General features: G+C 38.0%; 1 protein-coding gene across 4 annotated transcripts in view; it reads right to left on the reverse strand.

The window, feature by feature from the left end:
* MAGI2 (membrane associated guanylate kinase, WW and PDZ domain containing 2) overlaps positions 1–26,193 on the reverse strand; it is a 677,636-nt gene that overhangs the window by 19,417 nt on the left and 632,026 nt on the right. For all 4 annotated transcript variants that reach the window (XM_056513256.1, XM_056513283.1, XM_056513274.1 and 1 more), the window contains 4 exons: positions 24,720–24,894; positions 21,914–22,154; positions 20,576–20,719; positions 4,113–4,251 (listed from right to left, as the gene is read on the reverse strand). In XM_056513256.1, coding sequence (XP_056369231.1) covers positions 4,113–4,251; positions 20,576–20,719; positions 21,914–22,154; positions 24,720–24,894 — 699 coding nt within the window. The remainder of the gene's footprint in view (positions 1–4,112; positions 4,252–20,575; positions 20,720–21,913; positions 22,155–24,719; positions 24,895–26,193) is intronic.

The following is a 26,193-nucleotide window of genomic DNA, read 5'->3' on the forward strand; positions in this document are numbered from 1 at the left end:
GAAACACATAAACATCTCCAATGAGGCTCCCATTCAGTGAACAGAGATTTTGAGAACTGCTGCACACCCAGTAGCTCCTGCTGAAGTCAGTAACCCCTTAGGTAGGTGCACACATAGGAAATTAGGCAACCACTGCAAGAAACGTCCTGATCCATGACTTTATTAAAATTGTTTTTAATGCTGGTGGGAGAAGTGCTCAGTTCTGCAGTGATGACTCTGGGTTTTGTGTCCAGTGACATGAATGAAACCTCACACTCTGCAGCCAGACTTCCCAGGCATTAAGTGCTTTTTGGGATCAGGATTCCCAGCAGTATCTCTAGTCTCTCTTGCACATTAATATGATTTCTTACTATGACTTGTTTCTCTGGAGAACTCAGCTGGCAGGCTATCTCCTATGAAACACGATGCTGATGTTCTTTGGGTTTGGATGAGCTGTGATAATTCACCTCCTGTGGAACACAGTTCCTCTGGCTATCCTTATCCTCAGCAAACATGTTCTGAGCTGCTGGGTGATAAAACACCTGTTTTCAATGCTTCTTTGGCTGCACCCTGCTGTGAAATCAGCTATAGTTTTGAGGCATTAATCATATCTGAGCTCCTTTGCTTACATTCTGATGGTAGTGTGCCTGCTACAAGGGGATTTCTGCCTCTGAAATGATCTGGGATCTTTAGCACTTGTTTTCAAGTAAAATCAGCAGCTGGAATGGAGGGAAATGATGCATTTGCAGCACACTTTATTTCTTACCCTGGGTTTGAACAGTGCTTCAGCTCAGCCAGAATTCTCCAAGATGAAAATGGACAGATTTCCAGGCAGTGTAAAATGACATAACTCATTCAGGAGATTTACACCCTCGCAGCAGCTCGTTCTTTGTTTCTTCACTAAGTGCTTTCTTCTTTTCAGTACACATTCTTTTCTTCCACAAATAATTTCCTTATTATTGATTAATTTTCCTTAACCCTGCTTTTACAGATGTCAATCACATCATCATTCAAACACTGACATTTCTTGCACATAAGTACATACCAGCATATTTTGTACTAAGAGAAACATTGCACTGGGGTTTAAAACACAAGTTAAATCAAGAAGCTGAAGACCGAGGACAATAATGTGATAGTTTTGGCTGGCTGATTTAGGTAGCTCTAGGTAAGTTTTCTCCTTTTTAGTGCTGTGAATCTGAGGTTGTTGCTGTTGGAAAGGTCTTTAATCACAGCATTACTAAACCTGACTTGGGAAGTCTCTGACCATTTTGCCTGTCAGGGACATATATTTATCCCTAAGCTTCTGCTGCACACCACCATTGCAGTCCCAATGTACTCTAGCCCTGCATTTTTATACTCAACTAAGTCTTATTTCCCACTGATGCTCTCCACAGCTGGACCCTGATGAGTATAAGAAATATTTTTGGCATGTACTTGCTTAAAGAACTCTGATTATTTAAGTAAAAGAGCTCCAATTAATCTTGTTACATCTCAGCTGTGAAATTCTGCTTGAAGGAAGGGGGAGCTATTAATATTGACTAGTTTATCTGCTGTCCTCAGGACCACTCTGTCTTCAAGCCTACTGTTGCAATCTTCTCTGCATTCAGTTTTACATCAATTGGAAAAGCTATTTCTGGGGGTTTCTGGCACATGTTCTTTGCAGCATGATGACTTAACCTTGAGATCTGGCCTGCTTGAGATGGGGCCTCCCATTTTAATTGGTTCTGTTTGTTAATTTCTGTTTTTAACTTCCTTGGCAGGCTGCTGTTGGAACTTAGGTGCACCTTCTGCTTCTTTTAGACTACTTCTTACACCTTTGGGAAATGACCTAGGGAGGACTTTAATTATTTCAGTTAATTTCAACAGGCATCTTCTTATTTTGCTTCCATTCTGCCCCCAGACTGGATGCAATTCTAACAGTTCTCTGCCTGCATAAAGCACAGATTAAGAACTGCAGACATGCAGATGTTTTCCTTTGCTGTGATGCTTTCTGCAGCTTGTGTGTGCACTATGAAGTAACTCCTGAACACTTTTACTCCTTTGTCAGTGCAGTAGAAAAAAGGGGCCTTCAAGCACAGACACTTAGTTCTTCTCCTGTATGGAGCTGTATGCTGGAGATGCAGCTTGGAAAATGGTCTGATTAAACAGCACTTCTTAGCAGCAACTTTTATTTCTCACTAATCTGCACTTTTAAACAACTAATGCTAAGTATTCCAAATGCCTTCACAAATGGTGAACTTGGCTTTAAACAACACTGTGAAGTCACCTTGTTGCTTTCTGTTAGCACTAAAAGCTGTGTCTGGATTTCTAGTAGTTCATATGTATTTTCTGATCAACATCTTCTGTGGAACGGAAGACCAGTGCACATTTTGGAAGATTTGGTTTCCCTAAATCAGTGATACTTACACTGAAGATTTTTTTGTGTTTGTGGTTTTATTACTGTTATTTTTTATTAATATTTTTATTTTTACTGGAATAATGTACAATTTTATAAGATTATATAAATAACAGAAATTTATTTTAGATTTAAGTGCCATTTGGAACTGGGACCTTAAGAAATTCAGATTTAGAATGGGTTTGAACTGCTACTGATTCTTTGCTCATCATAAACCCCTGGACCTACCTTAGATTAAATTGTTTTCTGAGGAGCCAGAGAACTGCTGGTATATAGTTCTGCTATTAGAGAAGGATTACTACCACTATATCAGTCCTGGATGTTTGTTTATTCTTTCATTAAAAATGATGCACCTCACCCCAGAAAAAAAACTTTCGGAGGTGATCTGAATTTCTGTTGGAAGTCTCTCTGAAAGGATTGTACACTAGTTAAAATTGATATTAAATATCTTAGTATGATTTTATCAGAGCCCCTGGAAGCCATTTTGGCTTTGTCTCTACTCACTAAAAGTATAAATCACTAAATTTATTACCAGATGAGTGGGCTATGGCCCATCTTTTCTGCCTTTATTCAGAAGCTCTTGAAGGTTGTAAAAATGCAGCACACACTGAGTATTGGCTTAGCCATAGAATTAGCTCTAATTTAGAGAAGAAAATAGTGCAATTACCATGTGTATTGACAGCTGGGAAAGAACACTTTCAGTGCAGCTGACTTTAACAGAGGTATTGAATTTATGTTGGCAACAAAGGCTCACCTGAACCTATATTAAAGCCTAAGTATTTGAATTTTTATGTGACTCTAATTTCTGATTGTAATGGGAAAGCATTCTGGAACTTCAAAAGTAAAAGTAAAAATGTTTAATAGAGTTTTGGACCTCCTAGCATAAAGAAGTTAAGAACTTTTTATTAAAAAATAGCCCTTTTCCCAAGAGATTTAAGGCCCAGAGGGGCACATGATAGAACTTTTATAAATACATGAAATTGTTGCACCATACTATATAGTAAGCCCTGATTTCAGTTAAAAAAAAAACCTCTTTGTCTTTGAAATTACCTTTGGTAATTTTTTTTTTTTTTGCTTTTTGTAATTTCAGTTATGAAATAAGGTTTCTATATTGTCTAAATGATTCACACTTCTTGAAATACTTAAAAAGTCCCAGAAGTCCCTCTGAAAGAAAACATAAGAAGAATGGATCCTGTTTTCTCACCACAATGAGCAAAATTTCATTTTTTAAATTCAGAACTGGCTTCTAATTGATCACCCATGTATTTTGTCAGAGAGAATACAATGGGTGAAGCTGTCAAAGAGAGGAGTGCATTTTTGATAATGCTTAGAGTTTCAACCTGAGCCACTCCACTGCATGGCAATAAGATCATCTGCTGTGACTCAAAATGTGCAGAGAAGTACCAATAAGGAAGAAATTCCAATAAAGGATGAAAAGGAGAGTTTATGGGCAAATCAGCAACTCCCAGCACGCTCAGAGATGTCCCCTAGGAGGTTCATAGTGCTTCCTCCAATGCACATCTTAAAAGCCACTGCCTGTGCCAGGAGGGCAGCAGATGACAGCTATGTACACACCGTGAGTTAGTCCACCTCTGCTCAGGTAAGCACTTAAGCTGATACTTAATGTGCTCCAGAAATTACAATATGGAAATATCTGCAATTGCTACTGAATTCAAAAGCAATAGAATTAATTTACATAGAGTCATGCACATATAAAAATATAAAGATGAAAACCCACCATATTCTGGGACCTGGCCTGTTCCACGTTTCAACAACAGTCGCACTCTCCTGCCACCAGACTTGATTAGCTCTATTGCTCTGGCATGTGTCATGTCCCTTGTGCTTTCTCCATTGATTTCAATTATTTGATCTCCTACCTGTCAGGTAAGAAGAATATTGAGTCAGACAGAATTGCAGTAAAATGAGTGTTTCAGGAAGAGACATATTCAATGGATCACAGGTTACCCGAATGACAGACAGACACGTCAAGGTAAATTTGTTCTTGTCTATCTGAGGAATATTACTGGCAGATCAAATAATCTCCAAAGTGGATTCTGAATATGGTGTATCAAATGCTGCTTGTCTTCTGCTGAAATCAGTGCAATGCCTTTGTAACTTGCTCATCACATCTTCTGCATGTAAGAGGCTTTGTTGAATCGCTTGATATGGTGGAGTCACTGGAACATTTTCTGTGCTACTCTGTAACATGCAGTGTTGTGTGAGCCTGAGAAGAACTTTGTTGCATTCACAGTTTTCATAGAGAAAAAAGAGAGGTTCAAAGCACAAATATAAACTTCCATAATTTGAACTTCCAAACGTTGGTAGTAAAGTTTCACACCAAATTAAGAGTCGTTAGGAAGCTATTAAACAAAGAAAGGTTAGTGCTATGACACAGGAGTTCAAAGAGCATGCCTCGAACCATTTACCACAGGAGCTTTTTGCTGGGAGAAAGAATGCTAGTAGAAGTACTATGGCAGTGCTCCTCAATAGGAATCCATAGAATTCATACTTTCTCAATAGGAGCTGCATCCTCCCAGGATCCTGTATGCAATCTGTGCTGCTGCTTTGCATAGCTAAAAAGCCATTGATCCAAATAGAACCTATTAGCCCTGCTACTACACTTTGTAAATGCTGCAGTATTAGCAGTGGGGGAAAAAATTCAGAATTATCTTGTGCAGGATTATTTTTGCAGTGCAAATTTCTTCCTCAGCAGATTTTCTCTCCTATAAAGAATGCATTTGGTTTTACGATGCAGTGCAAAATTTAAAATATTTCTGACAGCCTTCAGGCCACACTGACACACAACACAGGTGCTCTCAGGATCATGCTGAGATCTCCCCCAGATCTGGCCATACAGGGCTTTCTGCACCCCCCTGCATTTTGGAGAATGCAGTTGCTGCACACACTTGGAGCAAAAAGAGGAAATCTGTGTTACCACTCCTATAACACAGACAGAAGACAGATTTGTAGCATATCCACAAGGATATTAGTCAGGCCAAACACAGAAAAAATTCAATGAGTTTGGGAGCACCTGTTTCTAAATGTTATGAAACAATTAACCCCACAGAAATCCTGTAAAAGTAAAGTCAGATTTTCAGAAGGCTTGAGGACAGCTCTTTTTCTTTTGTGCTACATTGCCTGGGTAGACCATATTTTGCAGAAGGTATTTAAAATGTTCTTGTTAGCATATCTTGAGAGAAGTGCCAGATTAGATCAAATGAAAGAGGTGTTTTTAACACTCCTTGATGAATAGCTTTTAAAATTAGTACTGAAAGTTGTGCAGAGAATGTACAGTCCTTCAAATAAAATCCTCTACACTCCAGAGCAGTAGGACAGAAATATTTTAATATAGTTTAATATGTAAAAAGGTTAAGTTAATGTCACATTTTTCCCTTGCTGTTTCCCCTCCTGTTTTCACTGGTCACTATGCAGGAACTATCTTGTATTAATGTAACCTTTTCTTATTTCTGTGAATTCAAATTTTTTTCTCTGTAGGCAGCACATAGCTCATTTGGTATTTTCTTTCATTATAAAATATTGTAGTTGATTTGATATTTCCTTTTCTTATAAAATATTCTGTGCAAATAACTTGAGAAAGCTTAAAAAAGAGGCCAGAATCTTGGGTATGTGACTGAAGGAGGGGAGAGAAACAAGTTGGCAAAAATTAGGTGCTCTGAAATCTACATCAGAAAGGGTAAGACCAGAGGTATAATGAATAGTTGCAGGAGCAGTGGGTTAATTGTGTTCCTTGCTTTTGTGTCTTGTGGTTGACTGATGTACAGCTGAATTATGCTGCCCTTGCAGCACAAGCCCAGCTCTGATTAGATGAGAAAACAACAAGGAAGAGAAAAGTTGTCTGCACTCTTACTTTGAGAATAGCTTCAATTAGACTTTACACTCATATCTGGAAATTCATACAAAAGAGAAAACCTTGGCTGAGGAGTGGTTCCCCATGTGTCAGTAAGGTACAATTCTTGTTTTCTTCCTGCAGTTAAACCTTGACAACCTTCCCTTCCTTTCCCTCCACATTTTCTTATGGGAGGAAACCCTGCTGTATGTTTTCTCTTTGTCCAGGCATTCAAATATGCTTTCTCCCTCAACTTTTGTATTGTGGAATCAATGTTTAGATTTGTGGAGCTATTTCTGTCTTTTCTAAATCCAGTGATTTTTCAAGAGGATCTTAGATATACCCACATACTGAAGATACACCAAGGTGAGGCCAGAGGTACTTGCAAGCATAAAATCAGTCTCTGTTACATGGAATCCTCATTTCTCTTTTAGGGTCAAAAGCTGATTCCTGCAGTTTATACCACATGGAATTTCTCTACACTTCTCTTCTGGATGCTTCCATGTCTGTTCACAGTGTCCAATCTGGAGACATTATGTAGGGGGTAGGTAGAACAGATCAAAATGATAACATTCTTTCCACATTTACTAATAATTTTCACATAACAAATTCTTTGCCTTTTTGTAACATGTCAGATTTATAATCCATGGTCAGTTTGGATTCTAAGCAGTTATCTCACATTTTTCATTGTGCATTTGATTTCTCTGCCCTAAACTGAGCACTGTGCACCTTGGTGAATTTTATCAGATTGACTGCTTTAGTCCAAAATTTTTATTTTGAAGAGTTTCTCAAACTTCCTATGAATAGTAACATAATGGCATCAGCAAATTTCATTTTATTATTTATCATAGGTCTCCAGTTATTAATGGAATATTGAACTGAGTTGGTTTCATCCCAGACACCTCAGAACCACACTTTTAATTACTATTAAGGAGCAAATCATTCAGAGCAGCCTTTGAAAGGAATTATTGCCAGTAACCATGTTAAAAGGGATTCCACCTAGAGCCTTTTTCCTCAACCTTTTATGTGAATTTCATAAAAGGTAGCGTTGAAAGATGAAAGGAAGATTGTACATTCTCCTCCCCCTTTTTTCACATAGAAATAAGAATGAAAATCAGACATAAGAAAGGATAATTAAACTGGCGTGACAAGATTTGCTTTCCACAGTTCATATGTCAGTGAACTTTCTCAACTCTTTGACAACTTGTCAGAGATTATTTCTGATTACAAAAGTTAAAGGAGATTTTCTTTATTTGACTTTAAAAATAGGGTATATGTTTTGCCTCTTCTAATTTAACTTTCTTGTTCTCCATGAATTCTTAGATATAATTATTAATAGTCTATAAATTTACTTACCTTAGTCATTGAACATACATGAACATCAGCAAGTTCTGCAAACCTGAACCTAAGTATGCTTTAAACAGTTTTCTCCTTATTCTGTTTTATTAATTTCTCTTTGTTTATGTTTCTTCTGAACATCTCAATGGAGACTGAGACAAAGAAAACACTGAATATTTCAGCCATCTCCACATTCTCATGAGGCAGTAGACCTCTTTTTCTTCTTCATGTTTCTTTAAGCACATGAAACAGATGGATATACCCTTTCCCAGCCCCAACAGGCAAGCCCTGCATCCCCAAACTGGCATCAGCTCTGGCTTTTAATCCTTCCTGGCAGCCTTCAGCAAAGACTACAAAGCAGGAGTGATCTAACTCTATGTCCTCCAGATGTTCTCAGCAGCTTAAGGGTGAAGCATGTTGGCAAGACAGCCTGGGAAGCTTGCCTGGCTGCTGCCTGAGCTGGATTTGTTCTGAAGAAATGTGCTCTTTGCAGCTATTAATCTGGAAATTTTATACACATTGATTTTGCATTGTGTTTCTTTCTTCCTGAAGAATATGACCATTGCTGAATTTGCATGCTGTTTGGGATAAATACCTATGCAAGCCCACTGGTTCTCCTCCTAACCCAATGCCACCTGGTAAGCAGAATAGTCCTCTATTGTATTCTCACAATGTGCAAGCACAAAGCAAACACTGAATTCTTCACCCTCTCAATGTTTTGAAATTTGAATATTAGTGCTTAAAATGTAATCATGAAAGTAGTTCTGTGTACAGAAAGTGTTTCTTTAAAAAATCTGTTTCAGTTCAAGTTAATTCAGATGCTTCATCCATGTGTAAGAACAACTGAGCTATAAAATTGGGCAACATGTTTTCTGGCAATAATGAGAAGATAATATTCCTAAGGAATGTTTAAGTGACATCACTATTGATAGGTTAATTAGAAAGAAAATTGTAAAGCTTCTCCAAATCATTAGAATAAAGTGCCTGAAGCACACGTGGGTTTATCTGCAGAGCCTTTGTTCTTGCCTTATTTTAAAGCAATTATTACTGGTCTTGTTAAAAAAAGCCAACTATACACACAAACAGAGTTTCAGAAACAGGGTGAACCAGAAAGGAAACAAATATAGCTTTAGTATAGCAAAGAGGTTTTTCCTTGCTTGAATGTGCTTTTAAACTATGGATGAGAGCCTTGTGCATGTTGCCTCCATTGGCGTGTAAGGAACAGTCTCTAAGCAGGTGTATGGCTCCTAGTTGCATGAAATTAAATTAATTGTGTATGCACATTTTCAGTCTGTGTTAAATCTAATGATAAAAGCAGCCTCAAATGATTTGTGTGGAGGGCATTGCTATCTGACATTTTATTAATGCATTTTATAATTACACCTCAGGAAAGAGACTAATCACATTTAATTATTTTTTATATGGGCATTCTATTTTTATAACTGAAACATTCTGACATGTTATTTGTTGTGGTTGTTATTGTCAGTTGGTCCAAAAGGCTGAAAAATTGTCTGTACTTGAAGACTAAAAGGCAACTCCAGAGTATCTATTTTGGTGAATTTCCAAGTACTGTCAAGCTCTAGTGTAATAGCCTGGAGTTAGGCACAGGCTGGATGTGTGCTGTGCAAATTTCCTCACAGCAGAGAACCTGTACTGCCTGGAAATCCCAGGTGTGATACACAGCCTGAGCAAAGCTGTGGGGTTTTGGTAATCTTGGACTCCCTCCAGTGCATTTTAGATCCGTGAGCTTGGATGCCTCAGCAGGAGACCTGGTATTTCTCTTTGGGGGAATTACAATAACATGTCTTGTGCTAGTTTTGAACAACCACATAAAAGTTTGGAGTGAAAAAGTATTTTTTTTTCTGTGGCCAACCAGCTATTTAAGCAGCTAAGGCTTCTCACCCCTTGAAATTCCAGACCCTTTGTTCCCACAGGGAGACAGTCTTGACTCCTGCCCAAAAGAAGGGGGAAAGAGGGGACATAGGACATGGTGCAGAGCAAGAAAAGGCCTTCACACCATTCCTCAGCAGGAGTTCTAGCTTCTTTCTTTTTCCTTTTTCATGCTTTCCTGAGAGAGAGAGAAACAGCAGTGCTATTTGAGAAAGAGAGCTTGGAAAGAGGAAAATGTGCATGTTTGCATGGGGAGTGTGAGAGGAAAAATGAAATTTTCAGGGCTGAAAAGACAGCAAAGTGGATTTCTGGTACACTTGATGCCTTTCACAACATTGCTGCAAAAAAATCCATATATATGTGAAATAAAGGTGTCAAAGATAAAAGGAAAATGCATTGTCCTACTGTATTTGTTAGACTATTACTTTTTGAAAACAGAGGTGGGATAACTCATTGTAGCATAATGTAGTATTAAAAACATGTACTTCACCTTTACAATCAGGGATGAGAACCAATAGAGACTAGGAAAAGGAAGAAAATTTTCTGGTATCTTCCTGATGCTCTCAGGCAGTTCTAATCAGGCAAAAGCAAAGCAAATTCAAGATCTGACCAGCTGGTTTTATAGATCCTACAGAGAAACCTGAGCATGGAGACTCCTTCATCCAAAGTTGCATCCATGTAGCAAAAGAGAAAAGAACAAAAACTCCAACAAGATAAAGATGAAACCACAAAAAGATTTTGACGAGGAAAAATGCTGAAATGTAAGATCTAAAAAGACATTTTCAAGCGTACTAGAGGCATGGAGTCTGTCAGATCTCAAAAGAGAATTTTGAGAGGTAGAAAAGACTGCAGAAAACAGATTAATTCTTTGCATCAATGTTCACTGAAGAGGAGGGCAGCAAAACTCCTGCAGAGGGTCTGCTCACTGCAGGGTTGAGTGAGGAACTGACTCCAACAGCAGGGTTAGTGGCAAAGATTTTATAACAGACTGATGAAATGGACAGAGAGAAACCACCAGAAGCAGATGACTTTTAGCCTCAGTTCTAAAGGAATTTGGATATGAAGCTGTTCAGCCAGTAGCTATAGGATATAATCTACTGCTTAAATCAGTAAATTGCTGAATTTCAAAGGAATGGGAAGTGGCAAGTGTGACACCAGTCTTTAAGAATGGTCTTGGAAAGTAACCAAGCAAGTCTCATGTTCAATTGAGCAGATGGAAGGAAGCAGTAAGGATGGTGAGGCTTAGCTGGCACGTGAATAATGATGATATAGTGGGAAAGGGTCAGTGTGGCTATTGTAGAGGGAAGCCATTCCTCACAGATCTATTGCAGGTCACTGGACCTCTCAATGACTATATATATTAATGTGATCTGGTTAGTATACTGACATTTTCAGAAAGCTTTTTACAGTAAAGTCTTCAATAGAGGCTTTGCTGTGGGATGAAAAAGAATATGGTCTTCTAGGCAGGAGATTAAATTCTAGGAAAAAATGCTTTAAATAAGTGGTCAATTTTCACAATCAAAAGACTTTACCACAGTGATTATTCTGCTCAGCCTACTTGCAAATGGTGTGGGGAAGAAGTGATAGGATTTGCAGACAGCACATTACCATGCAGTATTGTCATATCTAAACTTAAAAGCTCTAAAAAAAGATAGCACAATCCTGTGTGCTAAAGCAGCATGTGAAATCCAGTGGTGCTGAGGGCCAAGCACCAAGTATAGTACATGTGGAAAACTACCTACTCCATCACTCTGAATCAGCCATCACCCCTGAAAAGAGATCCCACAGTTCTTGTGCTTAACTCCCTAAGCTGAAAATGTCAGCACAGCCAAAAATCCAGACTGTTAGGGGGATACACCTGCTGTACAGTGATAATTGTTAGAGGGAAAGTGAAGAATAAAGGAGAAGCCATTGTTGAGTCATTTAGGAGTACCAGTATCCTCAAAACTGCAAAATGTTCTGGTGATTCCACCTCCAAATGAGTCTGATTCATTGAGAAATGGTTTGGAGGAGGCCAGTGAGGCTGGTCAGAGGTAGCAGCTCCCTTTTGATGCAAGATGCAATAGACTGGTAAAGTTCAGAGGGGAAAAAGTGCATATGATACAGATCAATAGAATAAAGAATGATATTGAGAATGATGAAGTAAGGTTATTATATTGTAACTATAAACAAAATAAAAGGAGTTTTTTTCCCAAACAATGCAGGCACCTAGACTTGGCATCCATTGACACATTCTATCTGAAATGTCAAAAGCATGAGTACATTCAAATAAATGGTTAAAAATAGTCCTAACACTGAGTCCTAGAATAGAAAAATCTATAAACTTATGACTGCCAGGGTCTTGGATGTTATATGCAGTTAAGAATAATTTCATACTTGTCCTACATTCCTTTTCTAAGCATCCTTTACTTGTCCTTGTTAGAATGAGGATGCCAGGTTGGTGGGCCAGAGCAATGGGCCTCATGTCTATCCTTTTACTTTCAGAGAGGACCTCTCCCAGTTTCCACTTGGGAGATTTGGGAAGACACAGATGACAAGTTGATACCTGTTGCTGGATAAAGTGTTTTAGGTAACAGAGCAGCATTACGTGTTGTGCTAATTTTTTTTTCCAGCATTTGATTCTTAATTTTTAAGTTAGGGTTAATTATGAAAACCCTCATAAATATTCCATAAACTCCAGATTTAAATACGATGCCTGCCTGCCAACTATTTTAATCTTAAAATTTAATACTCAACTATTTTTATCAAGATTATTAACTTGATTCTTTTTTTCACAGCTGGCTTGAAAGATTTTGCTACTAGGCATAGAGTTAGAAGGATGCTTTGAATGTGCCAAGCTGGATACATTTTTGTAAGAAGGATGTTAATTAAATGTGTGAGAGGAATACTCCTTTCTCCTTACCTTTCTGCAAACAAATTCTAAAAAGCACACACAGATTTTTTGAGAAATGCTGAATAATAGTTCACCTACAGTTAATGTGCTCTTGATTTATTAAGTTTTTATACTGTCAAAATATATTCAGGATCCCTGAGGGCCTCAGTTTGCATTTCTTTGTTGTGCAGACAGTAGAATGTTGATCAGCTTTATGTCTGCATGTCAATATATTCTTCCTTGAGTTCTGCCAATTACACTAACCCAGCATTGAGCTCCTCTTGCCACAGGCTGGCATCCAGCTCATGTGCTTGAGCATCCCAGTTGAATTCTCTGAGTTCAGATCAATCACACCTAGCCTCACTACAAGTGAGGTTGGACAGTGATGTATGTAGTAGGGAATTGGAGTGTGAGTTAGATTACCCCAAAGGGACATGCAATTCGGTGGGAAAGCATAGCTAACATCTTCCTGCTCAGATGGATCACAAATCACAGAATAAATGGATGGGACTAGGAATATCTTTGTCTTTTTGTTCCATTGCAATGACAGCATTGACATTCACTGAATGCTTATTATGAAGGTAAGATTTATATTACTGCATAAAGTAAGCCAGGTATGCTGCAGGATTTAAGAGTAAGTGCTACTTGTGTAGAAAAGATGGGCTACTTAACTGGCATGAATCACTCTGTGGGCATTTGTCTTCCAGATGTGTGCACAAAACCTTAGTTAAGCTGCTGCTGGTGGAGCACTGTATGCTCCTGGAGTGTAGTTCTGCCCCTGAAGTGTGGGATTATTCCAAATATTAGTGACTTTTCAGTGGGGTTTCTGACAGCCTTCTCCAGCTCTCACTCGTGTCAAGGGTTCAGCAGGTGAATCCCTGCTGTGCCAGCACACCTTGTGGAGAAGATCTTTCTGGCTCTTAGGACCTATCACTGCTCCTCCTACCTTTGTGTTTGCTGTGATTAGAGTAAACTTGCAAAGAGCCTTCCCAGCAGCAATAGCCACTTTCCTCCAATATTCTGAACATAAACTTCACTGCTTTTTAAGACCTGGAGAACCTCAGGATTTTTATGAGTCACTCAGCAGTATGTCAGTCTTGTGCTTTCTCTTCAATCTAAAATGGGATTGCAAAGTATGCTATAACAGAAATTAAAGATTAATCTGGTAAATCTTTCATTAATTTTTGGATACTGGGATTGACTTAAATGTTTGTAAAAACTCATGACTGATCAAGCTATTCCTGTATTCTTCCTATTTCTCTGCTGCAGCTTTCTTGATTGGATAAAGAAATGTCTGTATCTGTCAACTACTCTCTTTACCATGTGACAACTGTTCCTCTCTATTTTTAATGCTTTTTGTTCTAATCACCCTCAAGCTGAGCTGAACTACTTCTTGCTAACTGCACTTACTGATTGCAACCTTAGGTGTTTTCCACTGCAGACTGTAGGAAATCATCCTTTAATGTGGGGCTAATCACTGATGGAGCATCCCAAATAGCTGCTCTGTCCTTCATTAACAAGAAAACTTGGAGAGGCTTTACACAAGTGAGGAGTCAGTGCAGATTGTGGAGTCTGCATGGCAAAGTGCTTTCAAGGATTTTCATTTACTGTAGACTAAGAAATTGTTCATTCTTTCTTTTAAGATTTGATTTGATTTGATGGTCACTGACAGAAAACAATCAGTGCTGTTGATGATCAGTGGTTTTTCATATTTACCCATTTTCCATATTCCTTTAGCAACAGGGCTACAAACAGCTGAGATAACCCTGCTAAGACTTTGTTCTGGACAGACTGAAGAAATACAACATAATGTATGGAGACCAGAAAATGCTAGAAGGTTCCTATGGATAAAATTACAGAAAGTGCATATGGTTTCTGGTGCAATATTTGGTTGTGCAATAGGAATCCAGGAAAATGGTATGTGGTAGTTCAGGTATTTCTGTTGGATTTTGTCATGTGCAAGATGCAAGACAACAGCAACTGAAAAATAATTTTAAAAAAGAATGAAGATATTTTGCACATGTCAGTATGGACTTAAAAAAAAACATGTCTATGAAAGCTGTATGATGTAATAGCCTCAGAAAGGGAATGATTCCTTATTTGGTGGAAACAGACGACTGATCTCATAAGAACCTAAAAATCAAGGGCTGCAAAAAAGAGATACAGTGATTAAGTGGCTAGATGACCACCAAGCTAAATGTATGCAACACCTAGCAATAAAGAAAGGTGAAATGGAAAAATCATCATGATGAAACAAGAGAGAGATTTCTGTTTTGGATGGCATAAAAAGACTTTCCAAACACTGTAGGGTCCTAATTAACTCATCTCTGACTATCTATTCACTGAACCCAGAACAACTTAAGTGATTTCACGGTGCCCTGACTTGAGGTGTTTGGAAATGTCAAATTCCAGGGAGACAGGTTTATGTTACCTTGTTAAACTCCACAGTTGCACAGCATCTAGAGAGCCCAGATGGTTGCATACCAGCTGCTCCTTTGAGAAGCCTTAAAAGTCTTCATGGTAGCAAACTTATTCTGTGACACATAGTTAGCAATAGCCAGCTATTACATGCCACCCTACTGCTCAGAAGCCTGCACTCCAGACTTTTCAGAGGAGCTTAAAGCTATTTCTCCCATGGCTCAAGAGAGGGTTTTAATATCAGATTATGAGTTGGATAGGAGCCGTGCAACTCTTTTTCAAATATGATTTAGGACACATACAAAGAGGAAAATGTCAGTTTTGCATGTTGCTGAATGCTCATACCTGGGTTTGACAGCAGTTTTCAATATAATTTAAAAAAAATTATGTACTCTGTGATTTGAAACCTTAATTCTGTTTCCTTCCAAATAAGAGACAGAATCCTTCTTTCTGCCTGATTTTTTGACCCTTGGCTCTTGAACATCCAACTCCTTTTGCTAGAAATAATTCTTGGTGTGGGCGGATGAAGGTTTCCAAATAACCACAAATAAGATTAGTGTGAACTGTATTATTATGGGGAAATTATTAAATACACAAACTGTTTTGCAGAATACCATGAACCTGATCACAGCATTTTGGTTACTGGTGTGAGCATCACTGTGCTGCTCACTCAGCAAGCTGGAACAACCAAGCAAGGGCACACAGGCTCTTATGCAACCACACAGAAGCTCATAATTCACACTATAGGAGTAGGAGCCTCCTGTCCATTGTTTTATCTCCAGCAGGGTATGACTGAAAGAAAAAGAGAAATGCAAACTACAGAAATGCAACAAACAGGAAAAAAGGAGAAGGAAAAGCAGAACTGCAGAGCATGAAAGATATAGAATTCTGCTGTGTCTGGATTTCAGATGTCTGTCCTGCCAAAATATAAGAAAAATATACATTAAAATGAGAAAAATAATGTAGCATAAGGAGATATGAGGAAGCTGCAGATAGGGCTAAATGGTACATGAGGACTGAGAAAAATGAGTTGACAAGACAATGAAACTAGAGATGTCAGAGATGAAATGTATGGCTTTGTGGAAGATGTGAAAAAAAGGATGCAGCTCACGACACTGTCTATAAAAAAGCACATTTCACCCTCATTCTTCAAGAATTTCATGTTATTATGTACCTTTTCAGCCCTCAGCCACAGGCTCTTTGTTTGACACTGATTTCAATAAACATGCTGGCTGCTGGAGATATCATTCAAGGCAATAAGAGATCTGTTGATCATATCTCATGTCTAGCAAACACTATGACCATGTTTAACAATCCCCCTGAGAGCAGTAAGGAACTTATCCCTTCCTTCTAAGAGAGGAAGGGATAGAGATCTGCAAGCAGAACTCTGCCAATCATTGTCCTCAGCATAAGGCTAGCATAAAATCCAAAGTTAGCATGAGCCTTATCTAAATAGACCTGTAAAATTGTTCCCAGTAGTGTCTGAATCTTCAAAGGCTGTGGGGACTGTGCTCCACATTGTCTGTGTTTTGTCCCTCATCTCTGGTGACAGATTCAACTCACTGTGACTGTCACTGACAATGTGTGTGCCATGTTCTTGCCCTACTCTGAGACTGCAGCTTTATTCTTAATATTGTCATCACCAACTAATTTCCCTGATGTTAGGATTGCTTGAGAAATGGAATCCTGATGTGCTGAGACATCTGCCAGTCTAGGAATTGATAACAAAGCCACTAACAGTTCTCTGAACTTTTTTATGGTTATTTTAATACATCCTTGCTTATGGAGCACAGGCAGATAGGTTTTCCAGAATTCACCACTGTAGCTTGCTCTCTGCTCAGCTGTCAGAATTAAGTCAGTATTTACATGCATTAGATACATTTTATACATCTATACACTGTCAGTATTTAATTCCAGTGTAGTGATGAGGTTCTTCCTTACAGCAGTCTCCTGTAAGGAGCTGCCATATATCTTATTCATAAATTGCAATAAAATCTTGCCACAGTTAATTGGGGTGTATGACCTGACATATGATTTTATACAAAGCTGCACTCATGGCTGTGGGTGCACTTATGGCTGTTGAGGATAGTTTAACAACCATGTGGGCAGAGGATGCAGGAGAAGAATCAGTTTCCTGTAGACCTCTGGGCATTTCCTTCCCATGTCTAGTGATAGATGAATCCAAGTTAAACCAGGATATATGCTTGGGCTTTCTTCAGAGTCTATGGGCTCAAATAAAAGTCTCAATGTATGTGAAGGTGCCATGACAAAGTGCAACAAGATTATGAAAGTTTAAACCTGCTTTTAAGGAAATAATTTGTTGAACCTCAAGAACTTAATGCAGTGTCCATCCAGGCTGAAGAAAGGGATCCCTGAGCAGAAGAGCAATAGGATTGGAAAACTGATGAACTCTGTATGACATCAAATCACTGCTCTTCCACCTTTCTAGTTCCCAGAAATATTCAGCAGAAAATCAAAGTAGAAAGCTTTGTCTGTCATGAAGTGCAATTAAGGACTACTTTAGATCTTGTAATCCTAAAATGGGGTGTTCCTTGGTGAATTTGCTTCCAACAAAAACATAACAGGGTTGTGTGGATGGCCTAGCATGCCATCCCAGTGGGGAGACCAGAATAATAAACCAATTATGATTGGAAATGGTGATGTGATAATAAACTTCATAAAATGTTTTTCCTTCTTGCATCAATATTTACAATCCAGACAGTTTTGGCAGGGGCAGTGGAAGATCATCACTTCCTGGGCTTGTTCTATGAGTCTGTTCTTTGCCTGCTCCCAAGTCTCACTGAAGAGCAAACTGAAATTTTCATAAGGATGTCCTGATTTTGATGTCACTTTCTTCATTTTGTTTCATCATTGCTTTGTTTAACTTCTCTTTGCTATTATTAGCATATTGTACTTCTTCCATACTTACCTTTCTCTGAAATGGATCTACTTTTCTTTTCTTTTACAAGAGATGGCTCCATTCCAGTTCTTTATTTACATCTATTTTCCTGTAATCATAGCTTTTACTTTATTATAGTCTCCATTTGTAATGCCTAACACTTTTACATGTATTTAGACCTTAGAACCTTTTGAATGTGTTGTGGTGGACTCAGATTATTGCAGTGCCCACTAATAGAGTAAACATACAGACTTTGGTTTCCCTACCCAAAGCTGTTTTCAGTTAGAGATTTCATTAATTCAATTATACTATTTTATAAAACCACTAGTATAGTTTCAGCTCTATTACTTTAAGGTAATTATTGTATTTATTTCTGCAAAATAGGGAGCTTTGTATCAATATGGATAAGTCTCTATCAGGGCTTTTCCTGGCTATATGTAGATTGAAAACAAAATGTTATTTGTGGAATATGTTTGCTTACTACATCTAAGTGCCCTACAGGTAACATGTTTATTTAATGATCTATTTTTTGCAACAGTCTATCTGTTTTTATTTTTCTTTTCTTGGTTTCATGAGTGGGAATAGGGCTGGAGTTATGTGCATTATTTCTTTTCATAAGCATGATTTGCACCATGCTTAACATTTGTCGGTAAAGCTTAAATTAAAGATGGGTGTTCAAGCAGGAGGAAACAGAAAGAAAAAACAATAATGGAGACAAGTAGGTCATCAGAATGACTCTTAGCTGGAAAGTGTTCTGATAAGATCCCACCACAAAAGCATGGATTGCTATCCTCAGTGCTGAAAGCCTAGGATCAGAGAATTGTGCAAGTAGCACTGCCCTGGTTTTTGCATCTTTTGCTGTAGAGATGCACCTGTGAAACAGAGAGATAGAGATGCAACAACCAGCCAAGAAGTGTGAATGAACCTGCATTGCTAACAGCTGATCTAAACTTAGGAAAGGAGATGTGGATACAGAACTCTGCTTCCTTTGCCCACCTTCTTATGTAATATATTTCTTTTGACAATTTTTTTGTTTGTTTCTATTTTTCTATTTTTATTTTGAAGCTGTTTCTGGAGCTTTTGCTGTCCATCAGTTACAGGTCACTGAATATAAGAATCTTTCACGTTGCAAACCCATTTGTCAGGTTAAAATGTCTGTGAGATAGGAGAATAAAAGAGAAGACTCAGTGACAAGGATGCACGGTAGAACTGGTTACAAAAAATGATGCTTTTAAAAGGGAGAAAAAACTCCACCTATCTGGTCAGAATAACACCTGAGTATATGTTGTGGCCATACAATGAAAAAGCTTTAAACCAAATTATTTTAGAATCTATATTAGCAGTATTCATTAAAGCACACAGAACTTTTCCTAATGCAATTGAAAAAAGCCCCCATATTCACATGAATAACCTTCTATATATTGGCCATTCACAAAGTGAATAGTCTAACTTCATTCATTAGTACTAGTTTGTTTAAATGATGCACAGATTTTAATGTTCATTTTCTACCTAAAAAATACAGGCTATTATTTGAAATGAACCCTCTTCAAAGGTGTCATTTTATTTTTTTTTTCTGTATTCTTAGCCATATGCTTTCAAATATGTGATTCCAGAGCTTATTAAAAGCACAGCTTTTTCTCCATCTTTAATCACATTATAGCTACTAATGATAGATGTACTAATGCACATCTTGCATATGGCTTCTCATTAAGAGCAACTGACAATGATAATACTAAAGTAAAGGAAAGAATGAAGACTGGAGAAGAAATTCTTAAGCTAAAGTTCTAGCTGCAGCATGAAATCACCTATATTTCACACAAAAAAATGCAGTGGGAGTATATCTCAATTGCCAGTTGCCTGCCTGAGTGCCCCACTGGCTTTCCTGACACAGGGACTGCTTCTGCCACCACTGCCAGTGCCAAGGCTTGCACTCCATGATACAACTGAGGACTAAACTGAATTGAGCAATTCTTCCAAGTGGCCAAGTTAAGAGTCATTTGAAGCACAGCAGAACTCCTGAGCTATACACAGAAAGACAGTGCTCTTTCAGCAAGACATCAAATTTGATCAGATTGTTTAGACTGTGAAACAGAATAAGTAACAACCATGACATTTGTAATCTACTCTTACCACTATACATAACATTATTTTCAATGCCCATCTTTGAAATTAAATATTGGTTGAACATGACTGCACTAATTAGATACATAACCAACTTTTTATGTTGACTCTTGCTAGTCTTGCCTATGTTATTTTCTTCTCCTTTTTGTGTACTTACAACTCTGCAAAGTATCAGCAGGCCTGGATGAGTTTATGTTTATCTTCATCACAACTGGGCAGATTAAATGTCTCTATTTTTGATTAGGTTTTTTCTATCTAGACCATGTGTTAGGTTTTTTTAAAATCATGATCCCTACAAACAAGATTAAGATCAATAAATAAATTTATCAAGCACTACAAAGGTGACTGGCTTAAATTAGTAAAATAACACAGATGAAGTCTTTGGTTTCATAGTTATCTAGGACATGCCATACAGTGATCACTTCGCTTTTGTGATTAGAGACCCAAATGTTAATTATGTTATTATTATCAAAGAAACATCAAACTTTGTCTGAGATTTTTAAGTTACTTAATAAGACTGAAAATAATAATGACAAATTTTTTTAACAAGGTAAAAGGTATTATCAGAAGTAATACATTTATTTGTGAAGAAACTAAAGGGATCTATGATATGTATCAACTAATTTCTTGAACTCCTATGCAATGTATTTTATTTTAGTTTAGTTTAGTTTAGTTTAGTTTAGTCTATTTCATAAGAGGTATTTGCCATTATCTCTTTAAAACATGCTCAGAGGTGAAAAAAGAGCTTTCTCCTTGACCCCATCACCAAACATATCTGTAAATGTTGAAAAAAATTGCACAATGCATTTTACTCACCCTCATCCTTCCATTTCTTATTGCTGGTCCATCTTCTGCTAACCTCAACACATACAAATCCATTTTGTATTCCCTTCCTCCTCGAATACTAAACCCAAATCCTTTGGCTCCTTTCTCCAAATCAACGGTGAAATAATCAAAGTCCTGTACAGACAAACACAAAATGAAAGACAATTAATTATATGCATATTGTGGTATGCATTCAAGAAAACTTCAAAATAGATCTCTTCAAAAATGTTTTGATCCACTTGATGTAAGCATAGGTCCATAGAGGGCCTGGGAGGGAAATGGCATTGTAGCTTCTGATCCAGTGTCAGCCAAGAGTGCAAGATCCATGGCAGCAGGAGAAAAGAAAGAGCAAGCTCAGGTTGTGCAGTCTAGTGGTTACAGAATTAAAACTGGAGATGCTGGGAAACAGCCAACCCAAGAATCTCTCTAGATGCTGAGAAGTGTCTTAAAAGGTGTGCACACATAGAGATTTGCTATTTAGACACTGAAAAGCACAATATTTTCATAGGATTCTCTGGATCCCATTTAGGAATTTCAGTATTTTTCTTGATATGGTTTACGTGTCTGGTTTTGAATATATGGACGTACAAACCACCTATCTGTCGTTCCAGCATATAGTGTCCAGAAGTTCACAGTCTCTTATTTAATAATTTTTGATCTCTGTTTTTCCTGCCTTTATGTAAGGGAAAGGAAGATCTTTTTCAAACTCTGAACTTTGAGCTAAATCCTCAACCTTCAAAACTGTCAGTAAATATCTGTCATCAGAGGAGACCTGTCCAAGATACCATAACTCTTCACCATACTCATCATCTCTTTGAATTTGTCAGACCATGCTTGATGTCAAAGAAATTACTCATCCAGACCAACAGAAATTTAATTTTATCAGTCGGGCTTTTAATTCTAATCACCACATTCCTTTATTTATTTATTCTAATTTGATAAAATCTTAATTTTCAAGAATACGGTAGAAATGCAGTCTGACCTTAGTATATCCACTGTTTGATGACTATGTGCTAAGAATGAAAAAAATTCCTCTGCAGATGAAAAGGCTTTTTATGTTGGAATTTTTATTTCATCTCTCCAGTACCTCAAAAATGGCATTTATTTAACACTGCAGTCGCACGATTATAAATGTAATGTTAATTTACAGATCACACAGTTATACAATAATAGTAATGGTTTGGAAGTAATTTCCTCTACAGAGTACTAGTAACTCAGAGTAAAACCCTTTGATGTGTCTTTTCCTTCCATAGTGGCATCTTCCTGACCCATCCCCACGACCTGTCCCTGCAGACCCTGCTGCCCTCTGTGCAGGGTGCTCTGCTGTACCTGGGGCTGCCTGTACTCAGACAGGGGGTACTGCCTGGTGTCAGGGGAGTGCTGCCTGTAGTCCATCAGGGGGGGCTGCCTGTAGTCCAGGGGTGGTGGCTGCTGGTAGTCCATCACCGGCGGGTGCCGGTAGTCCAGCGGGGGCTGCCGGTAGTCCGTGGAGGATTGCCTGTAGTCTGTGAACGGGGGCTGCCGGATATCAGGCTTCACGTCCTGCCTGGCTTTTACTTCTGACCTGTAGCTGAGGAAGGCACAATGGCTTAGTTTCAGAGCAGCAAACCATTAAGAATATGCATTGCATGCAATACTGAGGAGTGAAGCTGCCTGGCTGCAAAATTGCATGGAAGAAATTTTGGCGGAGAAGCAAAACTCTCAAGGGTAAATAGTCGAGGCATGCAAAAACAGTGAGTGCTTTTGAAACATGGGCATAAGCAATTTTCCATCAGGTCATACAATGCAATTTTCCAGCTTGAATCAGTGAGATCAGGATTAGACTGAAAGGGACAGGAACATAAAAAGCATCTTGATTCCCACTTACTTTGCCTATTTCAAAGATGAATCTGCATGTGATAACACCCACTATACTCACTACAAAATATTTCAGAATTTATAAAGTACGTTTTCCCAAAATTATTGTTTCTATGAATAAGTGGAATATCAGTGCAGTTTGTATCCCTTTTCATTGACGAAAAATATTATTGTGAGCTTCTTAGGGCTAAAAAAGGATAAATTATTTGTCTTAGCTGTTACCTTTTTAATGAAAGATATTCTTTGATATAACATCTGTCAATATAGTGTGTATTACTTTTATTATACACTCCCTATGATGCTCTCTGGCTAAAAGCTATGTCAGTAAAATCACGTCAGCAGTTATGCACAGGAACAACACAAGGCAAAAAGAAAATAAATTTGGTTATGAGGAATTAATAACAAGTAAAATATTGCTTTAGCTGGTAAATGGTTACAGGGAGATGGGTCCTAAAATTTGAAAGAAATTGTGACTTTCTGAGGTACAGGGACTAGTTATTTACTTTATTCAGACTGGAATTTCCCTTAGCATATGGAAATTAGCACTTCAGGGTGAAGTAAAGAACATGTGCTAAAGAGACACAAAAAAATCCTGAACTCTTCTAGCAATTAATTCTGTAATGGTGGTTTGGGTAATATTTTAACAATAGTGTCCACAGAGTGGACTCTTCCCTAGGTGCCAAAGGAAATATTTCTTTCCTGTATGGGAAATAGACATTCCAAATTCTGCTTTAATAATGGACTGGAAGTTTTCAGTCAATCAAGTGATGTGTCAGTTCATTGTCACATACAGATACAAAGACACAAAAAGACTTTGAAAGGGATTTTGAAATGTACTTATTGATTACAAAAATTACTGAAAAACTGACAGCATTGCTTTTTATTATGTTGGTTTATATATAAAAAGGTATTTTGAATCTAAATGTTTCAAATTGTCTGATATGTTTCAAAACTTCATTATTTTATTAATGTAGCTACAGTGACATTATGGCTAATCTTCCTACACAGTAGTTTTAATAATCTGAATGTCTAACCAGACACAAAAAAATCAGAATTTTGGCTTTTCTGAAAATATTAAAACAGACTGCTACCACACTTAATAAGACCTGCATTCATACATGCAAGCCTCTTACTTTCTTTACTCAGTATTATGATCCTGTAAAAAGAAGAGAGGACAAACTCACTGTGAAGCTTACTGTGATACTGAGCCTTAATATTGGAAGTAAAAAACTAGTTAATATTCCTAAGAGTTTTAAAATCTTATTTTAGTAAAGAAACAATGTATGTGGTTATACAAACAAGCTGTAACTGAAGCTTATAAAATGTGAAAAATAATACTATATGAACTAGCAATAGTTGACCTTTTTCTGAAATGAGTCATCTTTAGGCAGGTTCCCAATATATGGCCACAGCTGCATATCAGAAGATGATGTTCTAATTCACAGATGGAGGCACTGTAATTTTTGTTGAATTTGTAAATGGTGACATGAGCAATTAGAGCTTATAGTTTTCAGTAAAATTATTACAGAATTACTTTCTGGAACTTTAATTAATATCATTTGCTGGTCCCATCTGAAAATTCCCAATTTACCAGACATTTGATACTGACTTCCAACAGCACAGAATGACTTTTGTGAAAACTTTGTACTGAATTTTGTCAGAAACATATAGGGTTGTGATAGGAGGTGATCACATTTGGAAAAAGTATTCAATGAAATATAAGGCAAAGTAATTTTCCTAGTATGACTAATTGAAAGAAAATAATTCTGGGCAAGTGAAAGTACTACATCTGTTAAGCAAGGAGAATTAGAGGGTGTAGTGTCTGAATCACAAGTGACTTGAAGTATTTTCAGAAGGGAAAAGTTACAATCCTGCAAGCAGCATCATTTGGGGAAGAGGGTCTTGATGATATGTGTTAGTTACTGAAGATTAGCATGAAGACAGTCAGTGTAATCAGGCTTGTTTAACACACTAAATAATAATACAAAGACTAAATAGTGTTGATTGGAGGTCACAGAAAGTTGTATCATCCCACAGCCTGTGTGTGCTTTTTATATAAACAGCTTTTAATACAGCTGGCCACAAAATTTCTGTCCCCCTACCATTCGATTTCCATTATAGATAAATTCTCTAATGTACATGCATAAATTACACATGAGAAATTGACCTGTAAATGATACACCAGACATTAAATGAACCATAAAAAAAAATCTTCCTGACTCCAGACTAACACACAAGGGGAAAAAAGAAAAAGAAGAGCATTGAGGAAACGCCAAACCTGTTCTCGTGCCCCTGTGGCTGGAGGGGCTGTGGAGGTGGAGGCTGGGCCACGGGGCTGTGCTGGGCCACGGGGCTCTGCTGTGCCAGGGGACTCTGCTGGGCCATGGGGCTGTGCTGCTGGGCCATGGGGCTCTGCTTCTCCGAGCTGGGAGCTGAGGCTGGGCTGTTCAGCTCTGCATCGTGGGGAGATGGAGGTTACAGACCTGTCACAGTGCAGCACTTCGTAAAGGGCAAAGGTACACAATGATCATTTTTGGTCACACACTACCTCTGCAAATTTGTGCTTTGTTGCTTTTATTCCTTCAGGTTACAATTCGATTTTAAGACATTTGAACCTAATGATACTAAAGATACTCTTTTTGATACTCTGTAGGGTCCAAAATCTTGGTCACTCCTACAATTCTGGTTGACACTATCATTTAAAACAAAATTGAACAAGGAAAATTGATTCTAGGTTTCAAGTATTCTTTCAAAGCATAAAAATACTGATTTTGGACTGTTCCAACAGGTCCAGAGGACCCCACAGCTGGATTCAGGACTCCAGGTCGGGTCTCATGAGAGAAGAGCAGAGGAGCAGAACTACCTCCCTCAACCTGCTCATCCATTGAACAGTCCCCACACCAAATTTATCTCTCTCCAATTTAGAGAGAAGGATGCTGTGGGGTCCAGACAGGTAAGATCTAGAGCTCCTCCCTTGTCCATTGTTGTCCACTGGTGTAGTTACTCCATTGTAGAAAGCAACTAGGTTGGTCAGGCAGGACTTACTCTTGGTAAAGCTGAGCTGGCTGTCCTGAATCATCTCCCTGTCCTGCATGTGCCTTAGCACAGTTACAAGATATTTGAAATGCTTTCCATTTAGAAAAAAAAAAATCATTTTGAGAGAATGAATATATTACTGCTTTCTCCACTGTTTGGGATGATAGACCTGTCACAAAAACTAAAACACTGGTGTCCTTACATTAGCTCCTGCTATCTTTGAGCTTATCAAGAATTTCTTGTATTTAAAAATTTTTGGGGACTGTGAACAGTAAAACAGTAAACCCAATCTCAATAAATTATGACTATCCACTTAAATCAACGTTTTATTTCACTGTATTATGTCAAATGACTAAGGTTTCACATAGGAACAGTGCAGAAAAACAGAATCATTCTTTCCAAACAGGCCAAAATTAAAAAAGACAGCGAGATTGGCATATGAAATATGGCTTTGTTGCTTTGTTATAAATAAAAGACGCCAATCTTCATTTAGGCTTCCTGCTGGACTTGAGGGGAGACACACTTGGTACTGAGCCATATCAAGCATATTTTTCCCAACACACTAGCACAGTCCTGTTCACCATTTACCTATTAGGAAGCATAAATGAGAGAGACTCTGCCCACAGGAGGACGGAGCACAGCAGAAGTTCCTGCATTATCAACAGCAAAGGCAAATATTATATTTTTTCTATTCCTGCTTGGAACAGAAGGAATGA

This window comes from Oenanthe melanoleuca, chromosome 1A (assembly GCF_029582105.1).
Source record: "Oenanthe melanoleuca isolate GR-GAL-2019-014 chromosome 1A, OMel1.0, whole genome shotgun sequence".
Lineage (NCBI taxonomy): Eukaryota > Metazoa > Chordata > Aves > Passeriformes > Muscicapidae > Oenanthe > Oenanthe melanoleuca.